The following is an 18,965-nucleotide window of genomic DNA, read 5'->3' as shown; positions in this document are numbered from 1 at the left end:
TGTCGTCTGAGTGGACTCAAACGCTCCGGCTCTGAAAGTATTCGATGCGGTACCTGCTGGTGCAAACAGAGGAAAAGGAAAGCCTCCTCTGCGTTGGAAAGATCAGGTGGAGAAGGACTTGGCTTCACTTGGTGTGTCCAACACGAGAGAAAAACGACTGGTGCGCTTTGTTAAACAATTTTTAAGTATTGTTCGGGCATTAAATGATTTATGATGATTTGCAAAACTTTATGGAACAGAAATGTCGACACAGTTTTTAATTCTCAGTTGTGAAACCATAGCTATGGTATCAATAGTTCTGATGCAGCACCCCATACAAATTTTGAAAGCTAGATTCATATGGTTTTTGTTATAAAAGGAAATGTGTTTTTATAAAAAAATAAATGAATAGTCAAAACTTCTGAATATGTGGTACTTTTATAAGTACGCACGGAGTTTCGTTCATTCAGTGAAGTCTTTCAGTATTGAAAGTCTGAAAAATAATCCTGAAAGCGCGGATTGTTTTTAGTAAATGGAAGTGTGTGTTCGTCAAGTCTTCATATATGTTGATGAAAGTTACTAGTTGAACACTAGTTAGAAATGGGTAGTTTTTCCTATGGGGTGCTTGCAGCTAGCCATATCAAGTGTATTTATTTATGCTTTGCCGCTTGCTGGTAATGAAGTACTCAAAAATCCATTGGCAGCGGCGTGCGATTCGCGTTTGTTTTGATTTCATATTCGCCCACTTTTTACATGTTTTACATTTTCGCATCGCTTATTATCACTTTTGGTTTTCATTTTATAATTTCTTTCATTGAATACAATTTCCGTGATTATATAAGTATTTGCATGAAATTTGTGAAATATTATGCAATAAATAATTTGGCTGCAGCTATGAACAAAAGCCGTCATATTCCTATCATTTATTTGTTTATTTATATTTCTATTATATCACCTCCGCGGCTGTTGTGAAAACTACTTAATCGGCTTCAGTTTCAGCAAACGTGCAGAATGTGCACTGAGAGCAATCATCAGCAAACAGCGCATAGACAAACGATGATCAGCAAACGATGAGCTCAACTTCCAACGCATATCCCTCACGTAGAGCGGAAGCCAACTCATTGATGAGTGCTCACGAAACACATATTGCTGTAGGGCGGAAGTAACGGTAAGTGTTAAATCTTACGATAACATTCGGATGTGGTGGGCTTGCATGCACACATACGAGGAATGAATATGCATGCGGTGGCCGCATAGCTAGTTATGTATATGAATCGAAAATGCAGGAAAAGTTTTCAAATAATATGCAAAAACTTTCCATTAATAAAAAAATAATAAAAAAGTAAAAATTTAATAGTAAATATTAATTTCTTCATACAATTTTAATCATACAACATAAATTAGATCTGCTTCATTGGTGCTAATTTTTTTTAAAATACACACATCGAAAAAAGTATTCGCACAGTGTAGATATAATTTAGCATAGCGCATAAACTTATTTATTTAAATAAATTACATTTTTTATTTTTAGTGGTTTGTTTTTATTAAAAAATTCGATATCAATTTGCTTATTTTTTGAGAATGAAAAATCTAAATTAATTCCATGTATTTTGAAAAGAATTATTCGCACATATGTTTTTTCCCATAGGCGGCTGCAGTAGCCGAATGGGTTGGTGCGTGACTACCATACAGAGTTCAGAGAGAATGTAGGTTCGAATCTCGGTGAAACCCCAAAATGAAGAAATCGTTTTTTGTAATAGCGGTCGCCCCTCGGCATGCAATAGCAAACCTCCGAGTGTATTTCTGCCATGAAAAAAAAGCTCCTTATAAAAATATCTGCCGTTCGAAGTCGGCTTGAAACTGGAACAACATCAAGACGCACACCACAAATAGGAGGAGGAGCTCGGCCAAAACCTAGAAAGGGTGTACGCGGCAATTATACATTTATATAACTTAAAAAATTTACAGTAAACGCCTGAAAATGAGTAGAAAGAGTACCGAAACTACCATTGCTGAAAGCGAAAATTTTTTTAACCTCTGTTCTGATGGAAATTTACTTCCAGAAATTGGAAAAATTGTTAATAAAAGCCGCTATACTGTGAGAAGTATTTTAAAACGATTTAAAAGTAAAAAAGTTGGAATAAATCGAGCCGACCAAGAAAGATTACCGAAAAAGAAGAGCGTCACACTGCAAAATGGAGCTGGTCGCAGCGCAAGAGTTCAACGAGATTTTTATTAAATTTTGAAAAAATAAATTTTATTTTTTTTTTATTTTTAAATTAAGGTCTTCCTTAAAAAAATAAATAGAAATTTTTATTAAATTTTGGAAAAAAAATTTTTTTATATTAATAAATATTTTTTTAATTAAAAACTAATTTTTTTCAACAGACCTTAATTTAAAAATAAAATTTTTTTTTTCAAAATTTTATAAAAATTTCGTTTTATTTTTTAAACAAAGGCCTGAATTTATTATTAAATTAATTTAGAGAGAAAAATATTTAATATTAAATTAATGTAAATTTTGTTTTTTATTTTAATTTTAAATTAATTTAAATTTTGTTTTTCGTTCCAAAATAAAGTAAATCCTAATTTTTATTAACTTTTGGAAAATTTTTGTTTTTAAGTTTCAATTAAATCTTTTTTAATTTTCATTTAAATTAAAACGAAATTTTATTAAATTTTGAAAAAACAGTTTTTAATTTGTTTTAATCTTTAAATTTAGGTCTTCGTTAAAAAAATAAATCGAAATTTTTATTAAATTTTGGAAAAATTAAAAAATTTATTTTTTAAAAAGGCCTTAATTTAAAGATAAACAATTTTTTTCTCAAACTTTAATAAAAAAGTTCGTTTTATTTATTTAACAAAGACCTAAGTTTACTTTTTTGCCAGTCAATAAATGTAAATTTGACGTTTGATGTGAAGCGGAAGCTGGGGTTTTTCGTGGAAGCCGCAAATTATAATCACTTTAATATTCGAATATTCGCTAAAAATAAAGATGAAAGTTGCTTAATTTAATGGAAGATGATGACACCGCGTTTGCATATTCCGCGTATACATCCCTATATCTGGACATATTCGATTTTAGTATGACCAGCCTAATTCAGTAACTCGCCACTTATGGCTGGGCAAGTGATAGAAATGAAAAAAGCTGTTACTAAATTTCATCCGAATGACGGTTCATTGGCCAATTAAGCCAAAATCGATTGAATTTTGATTCGCGCGCATTCACAGGTGAGAGAAGTATAATATTTATTACATTGCCGAAATAACAAATATGGTGGTGGATATTCGTCTGCATTTGCATTAAAGTAACAAACACTTTTTGGCAATACGGGAAGCCACTTTCCGCCTAAAGCAATTATTAACTACACCTCACTTTCAGTTTCACTTTGGCACGAGTAGTTCCACTTAAGGCGAATCCACTTACTTCGTTGGTTATACTGGAAGCAGCCATTCTGGAAGATTTGCACACTTTGCCGGTTTCACAAATGAGATAAAAAATTATAACAACAAAAAATATAAACTAAATTTGCATAAGTATTTGACCGCATCAGGTATTTATAGAATGTGAGGCACTGATGTTATTCCAGTTCACTTGAAAATACACGCGAACTCAAGTGTTTTTAAACGAAGCCACTTAAGGTAACTTGGGCTCAGCACGAGCCGGCAACGCGTCGATCAGCTTTGCGAAATCAAACTAAACTAAACCAATTGCAACGCGTGCACTTTCAATTTATGCAAACAACAGTAACGGCAACAAAACCGAAAAGGAAATGAAAGAAAACAAAACGGAAAAGGCAAAGATCAAGTAAAAGAAAAAACAAAACAAAAACAAAAAAAAAACCCACACCAAAGCGAACCAGAGAAGCGTCGCATGCGGAAAAATAAAAGAAAAACTGAAGCTTCACTCAAATTGAGTGGCTAACACTGTTTAGAAGCAGCGCTTGAACACACACACACACACACACGCGCCCATGCACATACGCATATAAATAAGTTCACGATCGCTGATCAGCTGCGTTTGTTGGATGGCTTTTTAATTGCTCTTTGCCGATATTACGATTTTTGGTGGTTAGTATCTTTTCTGTTTATCTCTTAATGCTTTGGCCGGTTGTTGTTGTTGGTGTTGACGCTGGCGTAATTGTGGCTGTTTGGTGTTTGTTTTGAATTCAATTCGCTTCCGTTTACAAATGAATTGTTATGACCAACATTCACGTTGTATGCGTGTGTGAGTGTGTGCGAGTTTCGTTTTAGTTTCCGCGCAGGTAACTAAGCGCAGCGAGCGAACTCGAAACTGGACCGCAATACGGTAATATCGAGTGTGCGTAAAGAGGCTTCAAAATTTAAATAATTTTAGATTAGTGGAAAAATTAGGTAATAAATAAAGCACGAACCTAGTATTTTCTACTCTCTTCGAAATATGGCGATTTATTCCTGACGCCGGCAACATGTCGAGTTCTAAAAGTGGTTGTGAAGGCACCCACATTTCGCTCTTCGGTGAAGCTGATTAGCCACAATGACGTAGTGCCTCTTTACAGCAGCTACAAGAAACATTTTTTACCCCACCGATTTTTTTATATGGTAATTAAAATTATAATGTTCTATTAATAAAGTTCTGTAAAGTTTTATGTAATTTCTGCTGAGGTTTATGATTGCCCTCCTGGGATCTCCTATGTTCGATTAGGCCTCGTTTTTCCCGCTCATGTAGAAAGGCACTTTACCTGGCTGCGGAAATTGTACAGAAGTTTCAAGTGTACGTGAACCGCTGCTTGAGACGCATTCTACGTATCTGGTGGCCAGACAACTGGATATCTTACTCCGAATTGCATTGACGCTGTATTCAAAAACCAATTGCAACTGAAATAAGAGAACGTAAATGGAGATTTCTTGGTCATACCCTACGGAAAGGCGGCACTGAAATCAGCAGACAAGCGCTGGACTGGAACCCCCACAAATACAAAGCCGTGGACAAAACAATGATCTGGCAGCAAGTGAAACATATATCCGGGAATCGCAGAAATGGAAATGTTTTACCTTGGCCCTACGCTCTGCAACGTAGACGAAGGAATGATGATGAAAGTTCAGGACCTAGGAAGGGAGTGTTTGCATTCTTTTTCACTAAAGTGTTCGCAATTTCATTGCCTTCAATTCTTTCGTGCCCCTCATGTCCCGGTACCCACATCAGAGTAACAAAGTTTCTTGATGTTAGAGTACTGAGAATTTCAAAACATTCTCAGACTAACGTTGATTGGAATGAGAAGCTATTTAGTGATTTTAGAGCTGCTTGACTATCAGAGAGAAAGTTTCTGCCAAATACATAGCTCTAAGACATAAACCCCCGCTTGAAAATAGAAGCCCTTTTTCCCCTTGCAATTCCCTACTTGAAATATGGTCTGACAATTCCTGCCCCGGTATTGTCATATTCCCTTTTGGACCCATCAATAAACCACACCTGTGCGCCCTGATTTCAAAATATTTCATTATTTCTCTTCACTGAGCCATCACAGAACACCACTTTGAAATTCTTGGATAATTCTAGTTTTCTTTCCATTTTGTAATATATCCTTAGGCACGGAGAGTTTCGGATTGAACTCAGAATTCCTACCTTCCTTGTAAAATTGCCATAAAATGAAATAGATAAGATAGCACTAGCTGCTGACCCTTTGGCTGTAAGGTGGAGTGGAATGAGTCCAGTGACCATTCCAAAAACCGTTGTGGGGCATTAGGGTTGCTAGTGATTTATTAAAAGTTGGAACTGTTGGAGTATCCAGCGTATTTACCACATTTGGTCCCTAGCGATTTCTATCTGTTACCAGCCTAAAAAAATTCGTGCGTGGGAAGCACTTTTCATCAAATGATGAGGTCATAACAGCTTTTTTCAATTTCAGGCTCAGTGTTATCAATTTCCTCGCATCCGCAGTAGGCATTGAACTAAGTCTTAAAGTGCCGAATGGAAGGCCCCAAACGAGCCACCACCCACCAAATCGTGTTTGGAGAAGTCAAAAATCAAATCGATGCTCCTTTGTTTTTACGATTCCAAGGGAATTGCCCACAAGGCTTGTAACGACATCCTGAAGGACAGTCCGGTCCATGACCTGAAATACTCTTTCGAAAAGCTTTTGGATCGCGCAAAACAGTGTATTGAGGCGAAAGGGGACAATTTTGGATAAATAAACTCGAAGTTATGAGAATAAAGCTCTTGTCGTTTCTAGTTTAGATCAATCTTGTTTACTTTGAATTTCACCTTGTGAAAGTGCCTTTCTGCAATTGCGCCATATTTGTAGAATACTCAAATTTTTAGCATCGCAGAAAGCGTAAAAGGGTCTATGATTATCTTCACAACCTTTCTAAATCCAATCCGAAATGCAATACATAATTGAATGCCTTTAACAAATTTCCAGTAATGAAAATGTTCGCTATTGGGAATCGCCGAAATATTTCTACCAAAGTTTCAATGCCTCCCACTTGAAACAGAACTGCAACTCACTCAGTGGCTTTCCACATTTTGAAGCTATACCTATGAAGCCTTCACCAATGTTCACTACAATCGTATTCTGTGTGCAGTGCAGTTGAAATTAAATTTCAATAAAAGGTTTTATAACCGGTTTTGGTCAACGCAAAAATGCACGAAAACTTTCTACTTTTCGAATTGCAGCGACCCATTAAATAAATATTTCAATTATTTGCCATTTCTCCGTCACACACGAGCGCCGAAAATAGCCAAAACCAGTTTTCCAAGCAATAAAAGTTGCTTACGATTTTCGGCAAGTTTATTACGCCTTTTGTTATTGTGGATTTTTTGTTTTTGCAATTTCAGCCAACGAAAGTTGCTTTAATGCTTGTATTCATCAATCATTCAAAGAAATCTGCATGCGCAGATTAATAAAAGTTTTAGCTGGCAGCGCGTGGGGGGAGGTGTAGTGAAATATTTTCAGCAAATGTCAAAAGAGTGTTAGGACCATTTTCTCACGATTGATCAGGCGCTTAATCAGAGCATAATCGGTAGATGGCTGAAAAGCGATTTTTCAATGTCTTATTTAGCGAACATCTGTCAGTTAGCTTCTGTTAAAGTTTGTCGGAAGCTGAGCTGCCGGTTAACTGATAGCCATAATAAAATGTGGCAGTGATGGCAGTGGAAATTATGAATAAAATTTTGTTTCGTTTTGCTTGTTCATATATCTTTTTTGTAATAATCAGAAAAAATGCTATATTTACTTTCTATCTGTGGTAAGTCTGCAGTCAGCCTTTTCTGCATTATAGCTGATTTCTGTGTAATAAAGGCGGCCAGTGCAAGCGGCGGAGTTATTAAATTGTGAGACTTTTTAAATACTTTGTAACAATGTTTTCGGGCTGCTTTTCGGGCTGTTTTTCTAGGGAAACCGCGTACGTTTTCTCATTTTCAATAACGTTAACGACTCACGCGCTCGATAGTATAAACAAATTTTTATTCGGCATTCAAAAATTTGCTAGCCAAAATCTGTCGGTAAGCATTCCCACCAGTGCTGGCATATGGCATGGCTGTCTTTTGTTCCTTTGTTATTTTTAATTTTTATTGATGATATACTAAAAAGATGCATTGAGGGGAACAGAAGAGGTATCTATTGGAACTTCCACGGACATCTCGAAGACCTTGCCTATGCTGATGATATACAGGGTTGCCCATATTCGACGGATTCATGTGTTTTTTGGGCCCATTCCAATCGACGAGGCTTGTCCGCAGGCAACAATCTTTGCGTCAATTGAATCTTATACGGGAATAAATGCAAATCAATGCGGAAAGTGGTCCGAGCAATGCCCAACTGCTGAGAGCGACGATTTTGGGATGTCCTTGACGACGTCTCAACACTGGCCCGTACAAGAGCAATATTCTCTTCCGATCGCCTTGGTCGTACCTTTCGTACAAACGTTTATTGGTGTTCTTAGAAGGCGCACTTTTCACATTATTTAATTTTTTATACGCACATTGAGTTTTCACAATTGACTTCTTTTGTTGAATGTAAATTTCAACAATTTGGGAGCGCTCGCGTGGCGTGTACTGTTCCATGGTAAAAATCTGCTTGGACTGACGCTTCCAACGCCGTATGTCATTAAGCGATCTGACGTATCTGTCAAAAGATACAGGGTTGCCAGATGGGTCCGTCGAATATTGGCTACCCTGTATACGCCTTCTCGCCGTCAAACACACCGACGTGCAGAACAAAATTGACGATTTGTTCTTAACCTCGTTGAATGCCGGACTAAAAATAAAGCACGAGAAAACGAAAGCAAACAAAATTCAAAGCTGTGGGAACAGATGTTTACGCAGGATATTGAAGATCTGGTGGCCCAACATCATAAGCTATGACGATCTATACGAAAGTGGAGGCGGATTGGGCATGCGCTTCGCAAAGACGAATGACAATGAAATGAAGCACTGGATTTGGCCGTCAAAAAATATCTTGGAAGAGAACGGTTGAGAAGGAAGTTGAAGCGTCAGAAACGAAATCAAGTTTCTTGCAGAAAACAGAAGCAGATGGAGGTGTTTTACTCCCTGTCTCTCCCTATGCAGCAGTGGGAGAATCAGGAACCGATGATGATGATGATGAATGCAGATTGACAACTAGACATAGTTTTCATAATTTAAGCGGGTTAGGGAAATTTGCGAAAAAGGATATTTAATATCTATTGTGAATGAAAAATAATGAAACTTTTAAAAAGAAGAACAAAAAAGCCTGAAAACAATCGATGCAGCATTAAAATTCTGAGGACAACAGGACAATATTCCGGAGCATTTTCGCTTCTTTTTTTTCAATTTCGGTTGGCAAGCAGAAATAAACGTTCAACCTGGACGGAGAGGGACGAGCTGGCGCTCATAACCAAATGGAGAGCACATGGAAGGATTTGAGGAGGGTGCAAAGAAAGAATGCAATGCTAGTTTGCACTAACACGCTCCAAATTGCATTAATTGTTTTGATATTGCGTACCACTTTGAGAAATAGCAATTTAAGATATTTTAAGACCCCCGCCTCATTTGAAATGATATTTGTTTGGATTCTTCTTTAAAAGCAGGTTAAATTGAAAATTTTTGATATATTGTTAAAAAATAAAAAAAAAATTTTTGGCCATTTTCGCCGAGATTCGTTCAAAAAGTTCTTAGCCTTCAAAAAATAGTCTTCCAAAGAAAAGTATGTCGCTGGCAAAATGGATTCCTGGACTAACGAGTGTCTGAAATCAAAAAGATAAAAAGGTTCTTGTTCAGTGTGAATGTCGTTATCGTGAGAACTATGATATTAAAACAAAAAAAAAAAATTATTGTACAAAATGGCGGACGTGCAAAGATAAACACTGTTTTTTTTACCCTTTTTTTGACTTTGACCGGAACACTTTTTTTTTTCCGAAAAACAATTTGTTTTCGAATGATCGTAGCTCACACGATAACAACATTAATTCTACGTCATTTTAATTTTATTTCATAAAAATGGGTTTAGTGGAACCAGCTATATCTATGTCCATTGTCCATGTATAGACTATTTTTTGAAGGCTGACCATTTTTTATGTGAACTCCGTACGACCAGATCAAACGAAATTTTTATTTTTTAACAATAGGTCAAAAAATAAAATACTGAAAACAAAAATAAAAAATCTTTTTTTCGTTTTCATTTACACAGTTTTATAGAAACACGCAAAAACACCATCTCATTTGAGGGCCTTAGGTTAGGTTAGGTTTGGCATCCGCATCGCACATAGAGACGACGATGCCACTTAGACCACGAAATGGGTCCGTTGAGAGCCGCAGGGGCTGGGTTAAATTTCCCTTCCATATTGAACCATCCTGAGCTTTCGAAAAAGCGTAAAAGGTTGTTGATACCTAAAGTGTATAGATTATCCATATTCATAAAGAAATAGGATCTTAAGGGGACGCGGTGGTCTAGAAATTTCAAAAAATCGATTTTTTGTTTTTTCAATATTTCGGAAGTATAGGCTTTTAAGAATATACTGCCAAATTTTCATGCGGAAATTCCCTATATTATAGCTTCTACGGCCCATTATTTAGGTAGAGAGTCGTCCGCGTGTTCCTGTACGTCAAACTTTAAACTCATTTATCTTGAAACGACTTTTTTCGGCACGGCGGGGATGAAAACAAAAAACTATTCAACCGGATCACTTGAAATTTGCATATGTTGTTCACAACATGTAATCATCATAATTTTATTTAAATAATTTCATATTTTTTAAACTAAAAAACTAATGAAAAAACCCAATTTTACGAACTTTTTTTTCAAAAGTGCGCCATTTTGTCAATTTTTCATTTTTTCTATTCGTTCTAGTTCCGACTATAACTGCACTCTTTCTGATTAAGAATCTTCTTGAATTTTGTGTTTCAGATGAGTAGAAGTCTCGAAATCATCTACGCCGTCCGGGTTCGATTTTTCGAGAGGGTCATCTTCAGCGGCATTTTTATAATAATAAGTATTGTTTCAAAAGTAAAAAACAAATTTGTTGTATGCTCAATAAACGTACTAATAAGCCCGAAAAGTTGAAACATCGTTTTTTAAAATTTTAATGGCAAGAAAAAAAATCGTGAAAATAGGTGAAATTTTCGTGCTCTAGACCATCGGGTACCCTTAAATATCGGTTCCTGCTTCTGGCTAAAGCCGGGCATGTGCAAAAAAGGTATGGAATTGTTTGCAACTCCGCCTCATTCCTGCAGCTACGACAGAATGTCTGCCTAATCTCCTCGCTTGATTTCCCAGGAGTCAATGTCCTGTGAGGGCCCCTACTAAGGTCCTAATTTGAAGTCTATTCAACTTTATAATATTCTTGGATAGACGTAAATTTAGCCTTAGCCATGTTTGCCTAGCAATTTCACAGGTATTGACACTAATCCATCTTTGATTTACAGAACTGATTACTGCATCCATAACAAGAAGCTTACAAGTTGCGAGAGGTACCCCCATAAAATTACTTATGTCTGGCATACAGGAACCTGCTCTTGCAAATTGGCCAGCTCTATAGTTCGCTGGCATATCTCTGTGGCCTGGAGCCCAGAGTAAGATAATGCGATATTGTTTGGCCATCTCATTAAGCGGTTGGCGAAAATGTAAGACACTCCTTGATGTTATTTGGAATGCATCCAGAGCCCGTAGGGCAGCTTGACTGTCTGATAGAATGCAGATATCTGCTGATGATATTCTGTTTATCTCTAACCATTTTGAGGCTTCATGAATAGCGTTTATTTCCGCTTGAAAAACACCACAGTGATCCGGTAGTTTAAAGCTCTTTGCAATATAACTCTGATCCTAAACCGGTGTCCATTTTAGATCCGTCCGTGTAGATCTTAATGGGTGTATTGGGTGATGGATGTTCTTCATACCGTTCTGGTATAGAAGAGATTTTCATTAAGGGGTTATACCACTGTGGGCAAAAAGTAAGGTGAATTCGGTTGTAAAATGAAAAATCTTTATTTATTCTTGTAAATCAATTTCATCCCCTTCAAAATAATCCCCTCTCGATGAAATACATTTCCATTTCCGGTATAGCCATCAGCACCTTCTTCGATTCAGCTTTTATCTCCTCAATCGACTCGAAACGCGTTCCCCGGAGTGGTCTCTTGAGTTTTGGGAATAGCCAGAAGTCACACGGAGCCAAATCAGGCGAATACGGTGGTTGCGGAACGATATGCGTGGAATTTTTGGCGAAATGGTCACGAAGAACGAGTGCAGTGGGAGACGGTGCATTATCATGATGCAAAAACCAAGAGTTGTTGGCCCATAATTCTGGTCTTTATAGACGAATGGCTTCACGTAAACGACGTATCACGCTCAAATAATATTCCTTATTAACAGTTTGGCCAGGTGGAAGGAATTCATAGTGCACCACACCACGAAAATCGAAAAAGAACTGTCATCATGACCTTTATTTTTGAACGACTTTGACGTGCTCTTTTCGGTCTGGCCTCGCCTTTAGCACGATATTCGCTTGATTGGTCGGTTGTTTCAGGGTCGTAAGCATAAATCCAAGTCTCATCTCCCGTAATGATGCATTTGAGCTTGTCCTGATAGTCTGAAAGCATTGTTTCACACATATCAACGCGTCGACTTTTTTCCAAGAAATTGAGAGTTTTCGGTACCAAACAAGATTTGACTTTTCGTAGGCCCAAATGGTCTTTCAAAATGGTTTTCACAGATCCTTCTGATAATCCGATCATATCAGTAAGGTCTTTAACAGTCAACCGACGATTTTTCAGCACTAACTCCTTCACTGTATTGACGTGTTGGTCATCTGTTGACGTCGATGGTCGTCCGGAGCGCTCCAAGTCATCAACACGTTCTCGACGCTCTTTGAAGTCTTTGTACCTTCACTATGATATATGCCTCGTTTTAATAAAAGTTCTAAAACATATTTAAAAAAAGTTATTACAATCGTCCATTTTTTCGGGCTTACAAGGTATATAACCTCTTAAGAAGTCCCTTTCGAAGCAGAGAATGGGAGGGCATTAAATAAATATTTTTGTTTTAGTATCAAGTCAGCTCGAATACCCGTATTGGTCGCCTGCAATCCATGTTTTACTGATAAAGCTAACCCATCAACAAGTCAGCTGTTCACTAAACCGCTTAACAACCGTCTGTTACCTTACAATTTTTAATCAGCATTAACTGCGCCGGTAATCCCGCTTAACGCCACCGCCTTGTCTACGCTATTAGGCACCATATGGCTCACATAATTCTTTTGACCATCACCTTACAAACGCCAGAAGCTTTATGTAGCTGAAAATTAAGCCTAAGCCAACACATTTATAAGTCCACACAACATTTACCTACCTATTATATAATTATTATTTTTAATTTATGCAACTACATTTTTCCTTGTGTTTTGCTACGCTTATTTATTTGTATCTCTTTGTTGCCAACTTCGCTGATAATGCGTACGTAAATTTATATTAATTTTGATATACCTACATTTATGTATACCTGTATGTGTGCACACGTGTGTGAATCACAGTTTTGTTATCTTCATACTGATAAATAGCGATTCATTTTGAGGCGATTCGCTTTTTGAGTTCAAGGTGGTTCCGGTGGCTTTGTGCGCTGACACTGCTCTTGACTGTATTTCAACTGAGTGCATAAAAAAGTGATATGAAAAAAGATATTTCGAGAGTGTACAAAAACAACTGAGGCGTGCGATTTTTCATTTAAATTTTTTTTTTATATTTTTGATTTTTTTGTTGACTCTCTTGCTGATTTTTATATTTGCTTGCTTGGCCAGTGGGTCAGTGAATGGGATGAGGGAGTAGAAATAAGCGTTAACACCGCCAATGTTTCCGATTTTTTCATACTTTGCATGCACTATATTCGTTTTTGGAGGCTTTATCAGGTTGATCGTCGCTAAATTGTATTAAACGAGGTGCAGGCTTGGCGGTTTGAAGAACAAAAAACTAAAAAACAAAAAAAATTTTAAATGTGGAAAAAAACATACACATGACCCGCCATTCGAGGACTCGTCAGGCTTTTAAATACGCGGAACCATTTACTATTGGTTATTTATTATTTTTGTTTATTTATTGCTATTTTTTATTCTACTTTTTTCACCCACTTAACACAAAAGGTAATCGAAAAAGGTTAAACGCATCGACACAGAAATATATTTACACACAGACAACATGCAAACATTTATTGCACTTTTTTTTATTTCAGTGGTTCAAAAGTGGTTTTCGTGCAAAACCTTATGGCCAATTTACCAAGAGGCAAGTTCACTGAACTGCATACAGCACGCACATTTACGTATGTATGTATGTATGCGTATATACATATACGACTATTTACCTGTGTACTAAAAGTACATTGCGAGCTTTTACCTCAATTTATTTTCTCATGGTCCAATTAATTATTGTACAAACTGTTTATTTTTCTGTGTTGATTTTTACTATTTTTTGCGAGAATTATTCCTTTCCAAAACGACAACCTTGTTTTGGGAAAAGTGGGTCAAGATTTTTTTTTAAATATTTTTAATGTCAGAAGTTTTTGGATTTCGTTTTAGCTGCACATTTACAGAATTTTTAATTTTATTTATGGAAGTATTTCCTTTATTTTATTGCAGGTAATGTATGTATGTACGTATGCGTGCAATGTATATTCAGGTACATCATTGAATATTCATTTGTGCTTGTACAAGGTGGCGCAAAATTAATCATTATTTTGTTTTCGAATAACTTTCTAAATAAAAACATAAAATTATTTTGAGTGATTTATATATAAATAAATCACTTCCCTAGTTTCTAAGTGGAACATAGGGCCTCAACGAACAGTTTAAAATTTGATTTAATTGAAGCTAGAAATTTTATTTGTATCCACATATAGCCTTTAAAAACAAAAACATCTCATTCCTCAACCTCAAAAACGTATCCTTCCCATCCTTACTCCCGCACAATAGTCAACGCATTATTTGCATTGTGGCTGCTAAAATAAGCAAAAGTAAAGAAAAACACGCTGTTACACATTGCATCAGTGGCGCCAGCAAGAGGAAGCGGGCAACTGAGGTAATAGCGCAGACACACCAAATTTAGCGAAGTCCTCAACCATTTGTGCGATGCTTCTGGCAGAAAAATGTCAAGCACAGATGGCGCTCCAAGCAGTAAGAAGACGTTGTTCTTAAGCGTTGTACTTATACCTGATAGCGGCAGGCTAATCACCTACCCTGTCAAAAATCAAATAGATTAACGAAACCAACGCACAAGACAAGTCTTGTCGAGGCCCTGTACTCCCGAGAGGAGTGAACAAGGAAAAAAAAAATCTGAAAGTCTCTCTCAAATAAGTGTGTTGAGGATCTACGATAAGAGGACCTACTTAGGTGGACTATCTAGCTATCTATCCACTCTTCGAAGTTGTAGTAAAAGTCGTTTTCTATTTCTTATAGTCACCGACCCTATTCTAGGAAATATTGGGGAAGGGTTCATGGTCGTCATTTACAGTCAGCCAAATGCATTTTTATGAAATACATTTAAGATCAGCGAAGGTATCACAATGCGCCTTTAGGCCGCTACAATGTCATGGAGAGTGGTAACAACCGTAGCGTAATCTAATCTAGCTTAAGACTCCTGTAAATCCAGGCTGAACTATGTCGTTAGACATAATAGCCTGATGCTAACATGGGTCCTGGGACACGTGGATATCGTGGGTAATGAGATCTCTGACTCCTTAGCTAAGATGGGCTCGGAGGCCAATTTCTTTGGCCCGGAGCCTGTTCTGCCACTCCCTTCTGCAGCCATCAAAGCCACGATGAGCAAATAGGCTACTACAACCCACAAGCGAGCTTGCCAGGCTGAGAGAGGCTGCAGATGGACTATACTGATGTTACTTGTCATGTCCGACCGACTGTCGCAAATCCTCCTGTCATTAAGCAGAAGTGACTGCAGACAGTTGGTTGGACTGATGACGGGCAACTTTATGTTTGCGAAGCACATGGAAAAGGTAGGCACCTCAGACAGTGCACTCTGCCCAGCTTCCTGCGTACAGAAAGAGCGTCTGCCCCGCATTCGCTCGAATCAGGCTTGACATTTTTGACACTGATTTGTTAAGAAGCGACCTCCTTGGCTCCTCGGGCACCACAAGATGTACCCAGATTTCTTCGGAAGTCGGGTAGATTGAAAGAATTTTAAAGGGGAATCCGAGTGGAGTACAATGGACTTAATTGAGTCATTGTTTCTGAGTGCATTACTTGCTAGTTGTCCCGATAAAAAAAAAAACTTAAAACTATCTCTTCTTTTTGCTTCGTGATTGGTGTGATAGCCGCGTGCGCGATTTTGATTGAGTTTAACAGGCGTTTCTTTTCCCGGACACATCAAGTGGAGCCAAGTCTTTCTACATCTGAATTTTCCAATACAAAGGAGGCCTTTTTCTTCCTCAGCTACCATTAGCTGGTGCCGCATCAAATACTTCCAGAGCCGGGGCGTTTTATCCATTCGAATGACATGACCCAGGCAACGAAGCCGCTGGATCTTAAGACTATACGAGTACACTATGTTAAACAACTATAGTGACAGTACTTTTTGACAAGTTTTGACAATTTATATTTTCTCATTTAACTTCAATATTTTTTTAGGAAAATATAGTTCACTCTCCTACAAAAACCATATAATCCAATTTATCAGCTTTGTGCAAAGTAAAAAACAAAAAAATTGAAAAAATCTTGATATAAATTTCAAACTTGTAATTCTTAGAAAAATGTCAAATGTCTCATTTTATAGCTCATTGAATTTTGGTATAACAAAATGCAAGTTTCAAGTCGCTCAAAAATCGCTTTGATTTTTGATAATTTTTTTTGCTATGTCTATTTTCTGCACATAACGAATGTTAGACATATTTTTCCTAGTGCATAGTTATTTAGCTCAGTGTAGGTTGATCATTCTTGTTAAGTAAATTATCAAAGTCAAGTGTCTTCTTTCATATTTATCTCATCTTAAAAACACTATAACTAACATAACAAATTAAAGCCACCCAGCTTTCACACTCATAGAAACTAGACCGATGGCTTTGCTGCCCTTGTTAAAGTTGCACTTAAATTCATTCATTGTGGTTATTAGTGGTTCACTCGGTCATTCAGAAGATTGAGCAGCCCCAGGTTCATTGTCTAAGCGAGACTCGAGCAACAGCTGGCAGGGGGCAATGGGCCAACATGCTGTTTTGCATGTCTCGTCGTCAAGCGACTCCGTTATTAGCATAATGCAATTTAATTGTCAGTTTTTAGTTGTATATTTTTAACTCGTAAATTGTCGCGATGAAATAATTCATTGTGGATATTAATGCTATTGCTGCCATTGTCAAAGTGCCAAGACAAATGCACACAGCCATAAACAACATACACATCTATATTTTCGGTATGTGTGGAAGAACAACAAGCACGAATGCAAACATTCAACCTCTTCAACTCTACTTTTGTGCATTTTAAATTTTGCCACTTCGCTAAAGGGGGAAGAGTCAAGAATTATAAAAAAAAGTAATAAAAAACCCATAGAAAAGTGATAGCATCAAAACGATGCTACTCATAACACAGACAATAAAACATTCAAGCAAATATTCGCGCATAATAATAGACAGTTGGGGTCAAAAAAAAAAATGTATAAAAAATTGTAGTGGCACTAATCCGCAAGCAGTGACTGTCATATTTTCAATTCCGTTTGTTTTTTAAATCGCAAGATGCCCATGAAACACGCAGTTTAATTCATAATTTGCAATTAAAACTGTGGGGTGTTGTCAAGGGTGATAGATTTACAAGGTTTGCTTTGTAGGTATGGTGAAAAAGAAAATTATGACGGCTGCCACGTAACAACATGGTGAGAAGATTTTTAGAGGTCTACTACCTAGCAGACCGTTATTCGGTTCTGGGCGAATTTGACAGAAATGCCGACGTCATGCGTTTTGTGTTTCACAAAATTTCGCTTTAGCTTAGTGAAACACAAAACGAATGATGTAGAGTCCAAAGTTCAAAGTCTCCTCATTTTTGTTTTTTTTTTTAACCATACCTAACGAGCAAACCTGGTATCTATCATACTTGACACACTCGTCCAATCAGTTGTTGTTCAGATGACTTTGTGTTGATTTTCCTCGAATTATCGTCAACATAATCGCTTGTAAACACATACCAAGTGACGTCAGCTAATCAGCTGATTCTGTCAAATTCGCTCAGAGCCGAATAAGGGACTGTTAAAAAGAACATCTTCTCAATTCTTTTCGGCATGGTTTACCTATACTTAGACGAACTTTTTTCGCCATATCTGTGAGAAGGTTATGCAAGAAATTATGCCTGCATGCGAGGAAAGATAATTGAGTTCCATGAATTTGGTTTAGAATCTATAAGTAGATATCTGGCAGCACTGTTGTGTTTGAGCACGAATTCGGAAAATTAGGATGCCATGAGAGATGCCAAGAGAAGACTTTCCTTAAACTCCGGTCAAAGTTTGAAATCATTAGTAATTGTTGAGTACTTCTTGATAATAACTCTTTCAGTGACGCGCTAAAAATGAGCTGAAATCGATTTTCAATAATTTGTGGCCGCGTGCTCATGGGAAAGTGCTATTTTAGTATGATCTTGAGACGTGTTCACAAAGCCATGTGTGAGTGGTAATGGCTGGAAAATAGCCAGCGAAAGCGAGAACATTCAAGAAGGGTACTAAAGGCAATGTTGATTGATTTTGTTTTTTGATATCCACTGCATTGTTCAACGTGAGTTTGTTTCTACCCAACGGCGAGTGCCTGAACATACAGTTATATGTTTTTATCCTGAGCCGGCTTTGGCTACACATTTTCAGTGTGCTATACAAAATGTCCAAGAATGGCTCGGACGTGCACAATGGCAACTTTATCATCATCATCGTTTCCTTTTTCTCCCATTTAGCATTCACTTATGCCACGATACCATTTTCTCTGATTTTTCTTATCCGCCAAGGTAAGGTCGAACCTCAAGGTACTCATTATGGCGACTTACAACAGGTAAAGGAAGCTCGGTGCTAAACAGGCCAATTTCGTAGGTAAGCCCGTCGAAAGCTTCTGATCCTGGAAGCAACTTGGATTAGTGTTTGGAGTCAGTTGTCGATGTTGGTCGATAGTAAAATTATGCTCGTTACTTGAAATTGCTTGTGTTTTATTCACAAATTCCCGGAACCTAATTGCCAGCCCTCTCATAGTACAATTTTGCTGTATTTCTACTTAGACAATAAATAAAATTAAAAACAGAAAAAAACAACGATTTTTCTGTTTGCAAAATTTTAAAAATTATTGCTATTTAGTTTTAATGAAATTATTATAAAAATATATTTATTAATCATAAACTAAAATAAACAAACGTACAAAAGCTACAATTTAAATTAAACCATTTTTAAAAAAATTCTCCATAGCCGAATGCGTTGGTGCGTGACTACCAATCGGTCGCCCATCGGCAGGCAATGGCAAACCTCCGAGTGCATTTCTGCCATGAAAGCTCCTCATAAAAAAATATCTGCCTTTCGGAATCGG

The 18,965-nt window shown here is 37.1% G+C and overlaps 1 protein-coding gene across 2 annotated transcripts in view; it reads right to left on the bottom strand.

The window, feature by feature from the left end:
• The window catches only part of LOC129245843 (uncharacterized), a 92,829-nt gene that overhangs the window by 30,180 nt on the left and 43,684 nt on the right, over positions 1 to 18,965 (bottom strand). Inside the window, exon 1 of one of the 2 annotated variants that reach the window (XM_054884266.1) lies at positions 3,407 to 3,657. The exons of the other annotated variant lie outside the window; for it this stretch is intronic. Coding sequence (XP_054740241.1) covers positions 3,407 to 3,433 — 27 coding nt within the window. The 5' untranslated portion in view covers positions 3,434 to 3,657. Of the gene's footprint in view, positions 1 to 3,406; positions 3,658 to 18,965 lie in introns of those variants that run through there. 2 annotated transcript variants of the gene reach the window in all.

This window comes from Anastrepha obliqua, chromosome 4 (genome assembly GCF_027943255.1).
Source record: "Anastrepha obliqua isolate idAnaObli1 chromosome 4, idAnaObli1_1.0, whole genome shotgun sequence".
NCBI classification, from domain to species: Eukaryota; Metazoa; Arthropoda; class Insecta; order Diptera; family Tephritidae; genus Anastrepha; species Anastrepha obliqua.
The sequence above is the reverse complement of the archived record's forward strand: the minus strand, read 5'-3'. Positions and strand labels throughout refer to the sequence as shown.